At 41.3% G+C, this 13,572-nt stretch overlaps 1 protein-coding gene across 1 annotated transcript; it reads right to left on the bottom strand.

Moving 5' to 3' along the window:
• Window positions 1-8,472: 8,472 nt before the first annotated feature.
• On the bottom strand, window positions 8,473-9,346 carry LOC101324838 (olfactory receptor 7D2-like). The gene is given in 4 exon segments (XM_019930794.2): window positions 8,473-8,698; window positions 8,700-9,045; window positions 9,048-9,225; window positions 9,227-9,346. Coding segments are annotated over 4 exon segments (870 nt in total).
• Window positions 9,347-13,572: the final 4,226 nt, after the last annotated feature.

Here is a 13,572-nt window from a genome sequence, read left to right as displayed (position 1 = left end):
CAGATTTTGTGTCCCTAGAATGAATTTTATTGGCCATGGTATATTATTTTCTTAATGTGTTGTTGGATTCTGTTTGCTAGTATTTTGTTTAGAATTTTGCATTGGTATTCATGAATAATTGATGTGTGGTTTCTTAGTACTGTCTGTCTGGTTTGGGTATTAGTATTATGGCTGCTTCATGAGAGGAATTAGGAATTTTTGCCTCCTTTTCAATGCTCTGGAATAATTTGTACAGCATTAAGACTATGTGGTTTTTAGAAGATTTGGTAGAATTCTTTGTGAAACCATCGGGGTGGAGTGCTTTTTAGTGGTTTGTTTTCTTAGGAACTTTATTTCTTTAATGGAAATTAGTCTGTTTTAAGCTTTCTAACCTGAATGGAGTCAGCACTGGTAATCTGTATTTTCCTAGGAAATTGTTCATTTAACATAGAGGTCAGCAAAGTGGTTATATGATTTTAAAAATATTTTTTGATTCAGTGGTCATCACCTCTTATTTTTTCTATATTTGCTTTCTCATTTCGTGCATCAAATAAGCTAGTGGTTTATTTGTTTTTTTGAAAAAAATGGAATTAATTTCTTCTTATTACTTATTTATTTAGGCTGTACCGGGTCTTAGTTGCAGCATGCAGGATCTTTAGTTGTGACATGCAGACTTCTTAGTTGTGGCATGCAGGTGAGATCTTAGTTCCCCGACCAGGGATCAAACCTGGGCCCCCTGCAATGGGAGTGTGGAATCTTACCCACTGGACCACCAGGGAAGTCTCTTCCTCATTAATTTCTGCTTTTATCTCCACTACTTCCTTATGCTTTCTTTTGGTTTATTTTTCTTTTTCTAGGTTTTTTTTTCTTAATAGTAATTAATTTATTCTTAATCTTTCATTTCATTCACAAGTGTTTTGTGCAGTGAATTTTCCTCTGCTCACTGATTTGAATGCATCCCATAGATTCTAATACGTAGTTTTGATTATCATCATTTCTTTACAGTTCTGTAATTTCAGTTTGTATTTTTACTTTCACTTAGGAGTTAATAAGGTTTTTAAATATCCAGGTACAGGGCTTCTCTGGTGGCGCAGTGGTTGAGAGTCCGCCTGCCGATGCAGGGGACACGGGTTCGTGCCCTGGTCCGGGAGGATCCCACGTGCCGCAGAGTGACTGGGCCTGTGAGCCATGGCCGCTGAGCCGGCGTGTCCAGAGCCTGTGCTCCGCAACGGGAGAGGCCACAGCAGTGAGAGGCCTGCGTACCACAAAAAAAAAAAAAAAGTATCCAGGTACAAGAACCCTTTTTGTTTTTGTTAGTAAAGTCTAGGTTTATTTTATGTTGGTTATTCTGCAATTTGAATATAATATGCCTAGATCTAGGCTTTTTTTTTCCTTTTTTCTATTGATCCCGTTTGTATTGATGATCTCTTAGTTTCCTGTATCTGTGGTGGTTTGCTATCTGTCATTAATTTTGGAAAATTCTCATCCGTTATTACTTCAAATATTCTGTTCTTTTCTCTCATTCTTCTCCTTCTGGTATTCCCATTATATGCATTTACACCTTTTGTAAATTGTCCTGCAGTTCTTGGATATTGTTTTTCTTTTCATATTTTTCTTTGCATTTCAGTTTTGAAAGTTTCACTGCTGTATCTTCAAGCTCACTGATCATTCTTTCTTCAGCCACATCCAGTCTATTGAGCCCATCCTTTGATAGCATTCTTCATTTCTGATATAGTGTTTTTTATTTTTAGCATTTCCTTTGATTCTTTCTTTTTTTTAATTTAAATTTTTTTATTTTTGGCTGCGTTGGGTCTTCATTGCTGTGCGCGGGCTTTCTCTAGTTGCGGCGAGCGGGGGCTACTCTTCGTTGCAGTGCACGGGCTTCTCATTGCGGTGGCTTCTCTTGCTGCGGAGCACGGGCTCTAGGTGCGCGGGCTTCAGTAGTTGTGGCACGCAGGCTCAGTAGTTGCACAGGCTCTAGAGTGCAGGCTCAGTAGTTGTGGAGCATGGGCTTAGCTATTCCACGGCATGTGGGATCTTCCCGGACCAGGGCTTGCACCCGTGTCCCCTGCATTGGCAGGCAGATTCTTAACCACTGAGCCACCAGGGAAGTCCTTGATTCTTTCTTAAAATTTCCATTTCTCTGCTTACATTACCCATTTGTTCTTACATATTCCCTTTATCCATTAGAACCCATACCATATTAACCACAGTTAATTAAAATTCCCAGTCTGGTAATTCCAAAATCTCTGCCATAACTGAGTCTGGTTCTGATGCTTGCTTTCTTGTTTTAGACTGTTTCTTTTCTTTTTTCCTTGCCTTTTAATACGGCTTGCAGTTTTTTTGTTGAAATCTTGACATGATGTGTTGGGTAAAGTGAACCGCAGTAGATAGTCCTTTAATGTGCTTAATGTTTTTCTAGCTAGAAGTTAGCCTGTGTTTGCTGATTGTGTAGCTATTTTGTCAGAGGCTAAAGTATCCTCCAGTGTCCTTATTTTTATCTTCCCTGTTCTTGGGTTCTTCTAGAGACTGTTTTTTAAATTTTATTTATTTACTTATTTTTGCAGCCTTTCAAATTTATTTGGGTTTGTTTAACTTTAATTTTTATCTTTTGGCCATGCTGTGCGGCTTGTGGGATCTCAGTTCCCTGACCGGGGATTGAACCCCGGGCTGCAGGAGTGAAAGCCTGGAATCCTAACCACTAGGCCACCAGGGAACTCCCTAGAGACTCTTTAAATAGGAGCTTAAGACTAGCAATTCTTTAAACTGTAGTCCTTTGTTCTACACGAGCCCAGGAAAATCCTTTCCCTTCAGTTTAAACTACGTGCGTTCCTTTATATTTGTCTTTAGCCCACTGCTACTTTTATGAATTCAGAATAAAAGCTGATTTTTTTTAAAAGTACTCAGTTACGCCTTGAGAATCTAAGTAGATAAATAAATCTGCTTCCTAAAGACAAGTTCCAGCCTCAGGCCTTTGACAATCCTTCTGACTTAATATTTGTGATATCTAAAAAAGTTTCTCTACCTTACCCAAGAAGAAGGCAGATTTGAATACTGTAACATAGATCAACTGCCGTCTTCTACACACCACTGTAAGTTAGTCATTCACCTGAGAAGACACAGGTGAAATAAGTCAACTTATCAGCTGGAAACTGGGACCATTTATTGAGTGCTGTCTGTTCAGCCTCACTTCATCTGTCAACTGCAGTACCTTTCATGCTGGTACCACCTGATAGATCAGTTGGGCTTATAGTGCATTATGTCAGGGGGGCAGGTCACAGGGCTTCCATCTTCCTGAAGATGGACTTCCTGAAGTCCCTGCACCCTGTCCACTTGCAGTGCTCCATGCAGGTCTTTGGGTGCTTGGTGGGGGGCAGTTGCACATCTGTGAGTGAAGGTGGTGAGTGTTCTGCAGATCAAAAGTTTTCCTCAGCTCGTTAGTGAAGAAATAGCAATTATTGACTGGCTCTTGCCTACATTTGAAAAAAAAAAATGTACCCTAGAGGCCAAGCCCAAGGGGAGAAGAGCACTTTCTCTCAGCATTGAGTAAAATATGACTCTTTCTTTAATTAGGAGCCCTGGGAACCCAGCACAGCTACTCCCTCAACCCAGTTCCTCCATCATGTCAAGTAACAGGGCAGAAGGAAATTGAATTCCCATCGCCACCTAAGCGGCTCAGAGCTCTTGCATCTCATTGCACTGTTCTGCCAGTTCTTGGGACAGACGTGATACCTTACACAGTCTCTCTGGAGAGAACTTGTAATTATACTCCTACCTGGTCTTCTTGTCTCACTGTGGCTTTCAGTTGTTGGGGCCTCTCCAGCAGGAAGCAGCTCTGTCTTATGTAATGTTTGGGTAACTCCACTCCACTCAGGAGTGTTTCCTCTCTAGGGAACCAGTGAATATCAGTTAAGTGCCTTACACTGGACTAGGCTTTGGGAAGAAAGACATGGTACTGTCCTTAAAGGAGTAAAGGTCTAGGAGGAGAGACAGATATAAACAACAAATGAGATAGTTAGTGTGGCCTGGTAATCCATTAACGAGGCCCCAAGGAGGGATGCTGAACTTTGGAAGTTCAGGGAAAGCCATATTGAAGAGATGATGCAAGCTACGTGTAGAAGGCTTATTTATAGTGTTCAGGATCAGATTTGAATCAGCATGTCAATCCTGAGTGCAAAGGCACAGAAAAACACATATAACATTCTCTGACATGTAAAAGGACAATCTTTGAAGTAGGAGGTAAAGCTGAAGAGATAACATGGGACATTATATAACACACATGTACATCAGGACTTTATCAATCTCAATTTAAATGTTAGTTGAAGTTGATGGAAATCCATTGGCATTTGATGCGATTTGCTGCGTAGGAAGAACGGTAGGCTGTGCGTGCTCCTTAGTAGAATGGAATGAAGGGGGCCTGTTCATATTTGCTGCATAATAAACTACCTCAAACACCGTGGTTTAAAACAACCACCATTTACTTTGTTTACAATTCTGTTGCTTGACAATTTGGGCTGTTCTTAGCTGGGCTTACCATGTGCTTGCAGTTGGCTGCTGGTTTGGTTACTTGCCCTTCACTCCGGTCTCATCCCCTGGTAGTCTAGATGGGGCCTGTACACATGATGCCAGAGGGTTCCAGAAGAGCGCAAGCTCCACTCTGCAGGGTGCTTTTCAAGCCCCTGCATGTGTCATGTTTGCCTGCACCCCATTGCCCAGTGCAGTCACATGAGTCAGCCCAGTGTGGAAGGGTCCTCAGAATTACACAGAAGGGACATGGGTACAGGAAAGGGAAGAAATGGTACCTATTTTTACAGTTGCCACAAGGCCAGTGTTTATATTGCAAGAATTTCAAATGAGGGAGAATAGCTTTATATAGATACAATTGACATATAAGAAGCTGCACATTCTTAAAATATACAATTTGATAAGTTTTGACCTATATGTACACTTGTGAAACCATTGTCACAGTCAAGGTGGTGATCCCCCAAAAGTTTCCTCATGTCCCTTTGTAATCCTTCCCCATCATTACCCAGGCAACCAATGAACAGATAAGATTCTTGTTCTCTGGCGCTTCGGTCACTAAGATTTGTTCATCTGTTTATTCAACAAATGTCCGTTGATGGTCTGTTCCAGTCCTATGGCCTCCTTCTCCATGCAAGGACTCTTCTGTCTAGAGACCAGTATTTTAGGTCCGTTCTCTTTTGGGCCTTAGGAAAACTAGGGTCTAACCCTTTTTTTTCCCTTCATTTTCCTTTCATTGATTGTTCTGAGCCGTGGTAAATCAGTGGTTCTCATTCAAGAGTGATTTTGTCCCTAAGGGATATTTGGCAATATTTGGAGTTTTTTTTTTTTTTTTTTCTTGGCTGTGCTGCACAGTTTTCAGGATCTTAGTTCCTTGACTAGGGTCTAGTCCTAACCACTGGACCGCCAGGGAATTCCCTATTATTTGCTTTTTTTTTTCTTAATTTATTTATTTTTGGCTGCGTTGGGTCTTTGTTGCTGCACACAACGAGAGAAATCTAGTTGTGGTGAGCAGGGGCTACTCTTCGTTGTGGTGCACAGGCTTCTCACTGCGGTGGCTTCTCTTGTTGCAGAGCACAGGCTCTAGGCGTGCGGGCTTCAGTAGTTGTGGCATGCAGGCTCTAGAGCGCAGGCTCAGTGGTTTTGGCACACCAGCTTAGTTGCTCCGCGGCATGTGGGATCTTCCCGGGCCAGGGTTCGTACCCTTGTCCCCTGCATTGGCAGGCGGATTCTTAACCACTGCACCACAAGAGAAGACCTTTTTACTTTTTTGAATGGGATGTAAGAGTGGCGGAAGCTGCTGGCACGTGGTGGATAAGGCCACAGATGCTGCTAAACATCCTACAATGCGTAGGGCAGTACCCGTCCCCCTCCTCCAAGAATTATGTGGCCCCAAATTTTAACAGTACCGAGGTTGAAAATCCCTGTGGTAGAATAATAATTTCTATACCTGCAACTAATTGAAAGATGGAGGACAGTCAGACACTGTTCAGGCTTATTAGGATGGTCCTATCTTGGCTTCATCTTACTCCAGTGCCCCAGGTCACCAGGGCCAGAGGTCCCATAGAATGGTTGGAAGCTAAGACCTTGCACTGAATAAAGTGATTTTTTTTTTTCCAGTAGCAATCAGTTTTTTTTTTTTTTTTGCGGTACGCGGGCCTCTCACTGTTGTGGCCTCTCCCATCGCGGAGCACAGGCTCCGGATGTGCAGGCTCAGCAGCCATGGCTCACAGGCCTAGCCGCTCCACGGCATGTGGGATCTTCCCGGACCAGGGCACGAACCCATGTCCCCTGCATCGGCAGGCGGACTCTCAACTACTGCGCCACCAGGGAAGCCCAGCAATCAGTTCTTATCTCACACTCAGACCTCTCCTGGAGAAGAATGCAGCTGGGCAGAGCTTTGTGGGGTGCAGGATCCTGCCAATAGATATACCTCTTTTTGGCACAAGATGGGGGCACAAATATTGTGTTCATGAATATGGTATCCACTGCTTTTTCAAAATGTGTACATTTGATACTTAACATTGATTTTCTATAATCACCCCAGCAATTATTTACAAATGAAGAATCTGAGGCTGCTTAGAGACAGAGAGTAAATAATAAAGTCAGGATTCAAACATTGGAATCTGCCTGCGTCCAAATCTTGTATTCAACAAGAGGGTTCCTTGTTCCTCAAGTCAACCCAAGACAGGTTTTAATTCTTTGCTCTCATTTCAAGAGAATCTCCCCATGGAGCTGAACCAGTATAAAGGATGCTCTGCCCTCCCAGTTCCCTGTTGTAGGGAGTCCTTGTTTGGGGCCATTTCCTGGTCCAATCCTTAGTCTCTAGATCCAGGAAAGTTCTCTCCTGGACTCTACAGATCTGATTTCCAGCACATGGTGCTCCTGGGGCGATTCAGAGGGCTGAGCCTTGCACAGGGCCCCTTCCTACATGACGTCCTCAGTGCCCTAAGTCAGAGCTCTGGGGATTCATTCAGCGTCATCTAAATCCATAGCCTGATCAACCCTCTCTAGTCAGCTTTTCTACCTGTTCTGCTGATAATGGATCCCTTTGTACCTTCACGTGGTGAACATGGACCCAGGCGGCTCTCATGGATCTTGTGATGGATAACAATTATTGAGTGCTTGGGCTTCCCTGGTGGCGCAGTGGTTGAGAGTCCGCCTGCTGATGCAGGGGACACGGTTTCGTGCCCCGGTCCGGGAAGATCCCACATGCCGCGGAGCCTGCGCGTCTGGAGCCTGTGCTCCACAACGGGAGAGGCCACAACAGTGAGAGGCCCGCATACCGCAAAACAAACAAACAAACAAACAAAAACAATTATTGAGTGCTTATACCAGACACTGTTCTGGGCTCTCTTATGTGTACCATTTAATCCCCACCAGAACTCTTCAGGAAATATATTATGGGGCATAGAGGCACAGAGAAGTTAAATAACTTGCATGAGGTTGCACTCGTAGTGAATGACGGCAATATTAACCCAGGGCCCTCTTAGCCTCTATGTTCTGCCACCCCTCAAAATATGATAAGTGCTATGGAAACGAATGAATAGGAGGATGGTGGTCAGGGTGGGGGTCTCGGAAGAGCTGACAGTTTTGATTTGAAGCCCAACTTGTGAAAAGGAAACAGGTGTGTGAAGATTTGGGGAAGCATGGGCCAGCCAAGGAAGACAGCGAGTAGATTGCTGTGGACCTTTATTCCAGATCAAATGGATTGACAAAGACCAGAATTTCCCTTCTCTTAAAGTAGACACTACAATGATTTTCCTAAAGAAGTTTCTTATTAAGTTTCTTATTATCCTCAGTATAAGTCAGTAGCCAACACCAAAGCAAGAATCAGTAAGTAAAATCTTATGGAGTGAGGGAGGTTGGTATGAGACAGTCCAAGTAATGGTTTTCAGACCAAGACCAGGGAAGAACATGGTCCAGTAGGCATGGTGCTAGCACAACCCGAGAGGGTTAAAAGATGAGCCAGTGTATAAACTTTTGTTGTCACTCTTGTCCTCTTCTCCCCATCTGCATTCCTTGACTTGATTTCTCCTCCCATGATGCTTGTAGGACTCTATATCCTTGAAATAGTTTGTTTTCATGAGAAGTTTTGTTATTGGTTGGCCATTTTTTAAAAAACTTTTTATTGGAATATAGTTGATTTACAATGTTGTGTTGGTTTCAGGTGTACAGCAAAGTGAATTAGTTATACATATATCCACTCTTTTTTAGATTTTTTTCCTATATAGAGTTGGCCATTCTTTCTTGGTGGACAGTGAACATTCTGGTGTGCTGCTTCAAGTTTGTCTTTGGCTCAGGAATGTTTTCTTCTAGTATATCATAAATGGTATTTCTTTTCTATGTCTTCAGGTAACATATTCAGGAACACCAGTTATCAGCACTTGGGATTCTCTGTTGCCTGCCCTTAACTTCCATTATCTCACTGAGAGTACGTTCCTCTAGTGAAAAGTCTCCTCAGAGCCCCCTTCAGTTCCTCAGACTATAGATGAAGGGATTCAGCATTGGGGTGACTACCGTGTACATCCCCGAGGCTACTGAACCCTTTCTGGAGGGATGGGCTGTTCCAGAAGTGAGGGAGACCCCAAGGCCTGCACCATAGAACAAGGAGATGACTGAGAGGTGAAACCCACAGGTGGAAAAGACTGTATACTTCCCACCAGTAGATGAAATGCCCATTATGGAGGAGATAAAAATAAGAGAAAAGGATCCCAGTCAGGGAAATAACACCCAGCAGGCCAGTTACAAAATACAGCAGGATATCATTAACAAGGGCGTCAGAGCAGGTGAGCTTGAGAATCTGAGCAAGTTCACAGAAAAAGTGGGGGATTTCTGTCTCTTTGCAGAAGGACACCCTCAAAACCAAGCTTTGCAACAAAGAATATGTCAGGCAGATCAACCAAGAAAGCAAAAGCAGGAGACCACAAAGGCGAGGGTTCATGATGACCATGTAGTATAGAGGGTGACAGATGGCCACGAACCGGTCATAGGCCATCACTGTCAGTGGCAAATTATCTAGCCCAGCAAAGATCATGAAAAAATCTGGGTAAGGCAGCCTTCATACGTGATGCCTTTGTTCTGCGTTTGGATGTTCACTAACATCTTGGGGACTGTGGTGGTGCTGAAATAGATGTCAGTGAAGGACAGGTTGGAGAGGAAGAAGTACATAAGGGAGTAGAGATGGGAGTCTGAGATGATGGCCAGGATGGTGAGCAGGTTCCCTTATAACACAGACCAGGTACATGGACAGGAACAGTCCAAAGAGATGGGGCTGCAGGTCCATATCTTCCGAAGGGCTCAGAAGGATGAATTTTGAAATAGCTGTTTGGTTCCCTGTTTCCATATAACTTATGGAAATTGCCTGGAAAGAGGCAAGAATAATGTTCAAACAATGACAAAACAGGATGTGCCATACATTTGAAACTCATTCACTTATGAAGTCTTATGTTTTATCTAGCATTTTCTAGACCAAGATCTCCTCAATAATACCCTCCCTTCCCTGCTTCGACCACTACTACCAGGGACACCTCTTTAAAAATGAATGTCCCACACCATGCAGGGGTGTCTTGCATCTTCCCTGACTCATGACTATTCCTTTGCTGTATAATTCCTGCGAAAGTACCAGCCTCGGTAACAACTCCTTTCTGCCTTGCCATTGTGGTCTCTTCAAGTTCCAGGGAAACGTAGAGAGAAAGAGATCATTGGGAGTTGCAGAATTTAATGTTGTTTTATTACCCTCATGCCATTTGCCTTGAAATAATATCTTGAAGCAGACCATTCTCTGTCTCAGGTTTGACTCGGAGAAGGATATCGTGCGAAGATTTTATAGATAATTCCTCCATTATCATATAGTAACTTCTCCATTACTCTCCCAATTTGTCCCTCTGTCGTTGTCGTAATGATCAGTGTAGCATAATACACCCCAATTCCAAAGACCAAATCAGAACTCCCACCATACATTCTAATGGTGCCCTGCATGCTCGTGTTGCAGTTCTTTAAATTTCTTTAGGTTGAGAGGACTATGCCTTTTCTGTTTCATGTTAATTTTGTAACCTAATCACTTAGTACAGTACTTGGTATATAATAGGTGCTCTATAAATATTTGTTGAATAAATGACAGAAATTGTCAGGGTTTGTAGACGCAATTCCCTGTCATAAAATCTTTTTTTTTAATTAATTAATTTTTGGCTGCATTGGGTCTTCGTTTCTGCACACGGGCTTTCTCTAGTTGCAGCAAGCGAGGGCTGCTCTTCGTTGTGGTGCGTGTTCTTCTCATTGCAGTGGCTTCTCGTTGCAGAGCACAGGCTCTAGGCATGCAGGCTTCAGTAGTTGTGGCACGTGGGCTCAGTAGTTATGGCTCATGGGCTTAGTTACTCCACGGCATGTGGGATCTTCCCAGACCAGGGATCGAACCATGTCCCCTGCATTGGCAAGCGGATTCTTAACCACTGCACCACCAGGGAAGTCCCTATCATAAAATCTTTTAACCAAGAACAAAGACCACTTACCATGAAGCCTTTTCAATTGAAAATAAAGAGAATGAGAGCCTTCTACCTTTTATGTCCCTCCTTAAAATTTAAAAAAAAGTCTTAATTTCTGTTTGAATATTACGTCTCTACCACAGGAGGGAATTTCTAAACTAAGAGACAGTTATCCTCAATTTCATATACATTTAAGAAAAAGTTCCTTCCTTTGAGTTGAAATGTGTCTTTTTATAACTTACATGGTTTTAGTTCCTCTCTCTGAAGATCATTTCTCTTTGTCATTATAATATTTAGATATTTGTAGACATCTAAATGATTCTCTGCATCTCCTCATCTTCTATTTATTCCACAATTATTTGAGTGCCTACTGTATGCCAGGCAGTGGGTTAGAACTAAGTATAGAAAGGTAAGAGGCATGGGCTCTGCTTTCCTGTAGCGTTGAGTGTTATGGTAATGTTGCTGCCTTTGACTCCTCTGAGGTAATTATTCTGATTAAGACTCTTATGATCCATCCACTCAAGGAAAGTGATTAGTAGTATTACCTGGTCATACTTAAGGAATATTAACTTAGTTGAAAATTCAAGAAAGTTTGTAAAAGGAGATGAATGAGGACAGGCAACTTTTAAAACAGTGCAATGGACATAAATACAGAAATATCAGTGGGACAGACTGGACAGTCAAACAGATATTAGCCAATATGAGAATTTAGTTTGTAATACAGATATATCACAACCCATAAAAGATAAATGATATAATAAATGGTGTTTAGAAAACTAGAAAACATTTGAAAAATACCTCAAAATAAATACCTAATAGAAAAGAGAGTGGCAAAACTGAAATCAGAACACTATTAGAAGTGAATACAAATAATGTATTTATATGACTTCATGAAGTGTTCAAGCTTCCTAAGTAGAAGAGCAGTGAAAGGAATCACAAAGGATTAGATGAGTAGTTTAAAAAACATTCAGTAGGGACTTCCCTGGTGGTCCAGAGGTTAAGAATCCACCTTTCAATGCAGGGGACACGGGTTTGATCCCTGGTCTGGGAACTAAGATCCCGCATGCCATGGGGCAACTAAGCCTGCGTGCCACAACTAGAGGGTAGCCTGCACACCGCAACGAAAGATCCCGAATGCTGCAATGAAGATCACACATGCTGCAACTAAGACCCGACGCAGCCAAATAAATAAATAAATACATTCAATAAATCATGTGTTTATCAATAATACCAAATGACATGAGGTAGGGAGGATTTATAAGAAAATATAAAAGTGCAATAACAACATATTAGAAAGCTCGTAAAAACAGTAAGAAAAAAACAAGTAGAAAAAAATAAAAGGCTAAATACAAGTGTATAAAAACATGAAAAAATGCTCAAGTTCCATAAATATATCAATGAAAACCAAAGTAAAGGAACAATTAGATGCTATTTTTATAGACTTTAGTTTTAGAGTAGTTTTAGTTTACAGAAAAATTGAGCAGAAAGTGGAGTTCCCATTTATTACCGCTCTCCCTGCTGGACCTTGGTTTTACCTATTATTAACATTTTGCATTGTTGTGATACATTTGTTATCATTAATGAACAATTATTCATACATTATTATTAACTAAAGTCCATAGTTTACTTTAGAGTTAACTCTTGGTGTTGTACTGTTTTATGGGTTTTGTCAAATGCATAATATTATTTATCCACCATTATAGTATCATACAGAGTACCCTAAAAATCCCCTGTGCTCCGTGTAATCTTTCCCCTCTCCAACCACCGGCAACCACTGATCTTACTGTCTCTATAGTTTTGCCTTTTCTAGGATGGCATATGGTTTGAATCGTGTAACCTTTTAAGACTGATTTCTTTTACTTACATATGCATTTACAGTTCTTCCATGTCCTTTGACGGCTTGATAGCTCACTCCCTACTATTCCTAAATAATATTTAATTGTCTGGATGTAACCACAGTTTGTTTACTGAAGAACATCTTGGTTCCTTCCAATTTTGGTCACTTATGAATAAAGCTACATAAAATTTGTATAAGTTTTTGTGTGGACATAAGTTTACAACTCACTTGGGTCAATACTAGGAACACAACTTCTGGGTGATATGGCAAGACTATGTTTCCATTTAAAGAAATAGCAAACAAAACAAAACAAAACCAGCCCCAGATTTAATGAGACTATCAAATGTTGGTCATAATAAGTGAAATGGCATGACTGTGTTTGAAAAGACGCCTTTCGGCTAAGCTATTCTAGAGATCAAGTTAGTAAGTATTTGGAACCCTGCAAATGTATATATACACTGGGAGCCCTCTATTTTAATTCTAAGAAAATAGGTTATTAGATTGGTCCCAAAAGATTTAGGTATGAGACTGTTGCAACATTACTTCTTATGTTATGGTGCTTTTATTTTATTTTATTGAACCGAATGGATGAATGAATGATTTTCTTTTTGGCCATGCCGTGTGGCATGTGGGATCTTAGTTCCCCAACCAGGAATCGAACCCATGCCCCCTGCATTGGGAGTGTGGAGTCTTAACCACTAGACCACCAGGGAAATCCATTATGGTATTTTAGAATGTACTGTGGAGTATTGCTGTTACAGTACAGGCATACCTCATTTTATTGTGCTTCACAGATACTGCATTTTTTACAAATTGTTAACTAAGTCTATTGACGCCGTATTACCAACAACATTTGCTCACTTCGTGTCTCTGTTACATTTTGATAATTCTCACAATGTCTCAAACTTTTCCTTATTATACTTGTTATATTATACTTACATTATACTTGTTTATTATCAGTGATCTTTGATGTTACTATTATTCACTGAAGGCTCAGATGACGGTTAGCATTTTTCAGCAATAAAGTATTTTTAATTAAGGTTATACACATTGTTATTTTAGACATAATGCTATTGCACACTTAATAGACTACAGTCTAATGTAAACATAACTTTTATATGCACTGGGAAGCCAAAAAAAATTCGTGCGACTCACTATTGTGCTATTCGCTTTGTTGTGGTGGTCTGGAACCAAACTCGCAATATCTCAGGGGTCGGCCTTGTATAATGTTTATAGAACATTACTGTTAGA

Source organism: Tursiops truncatus, chromosome 3, assembly GCF_011762595.2.
Source record: "Tursiops truncatus isolate mTurTru1 chromosome 3, mTurTru1.mat.Y, whole genome shotgun sequence".
Taxonomy (NCBI): Eukaryota; Metazoa; Chordata; class Mammalia; order Artiodactyla; family Delphinidae; genus Tursiops; species Tursiops truncatus.
This window is presented reverse-complemented; position numbering and strand designations above follow the sequence as displayed.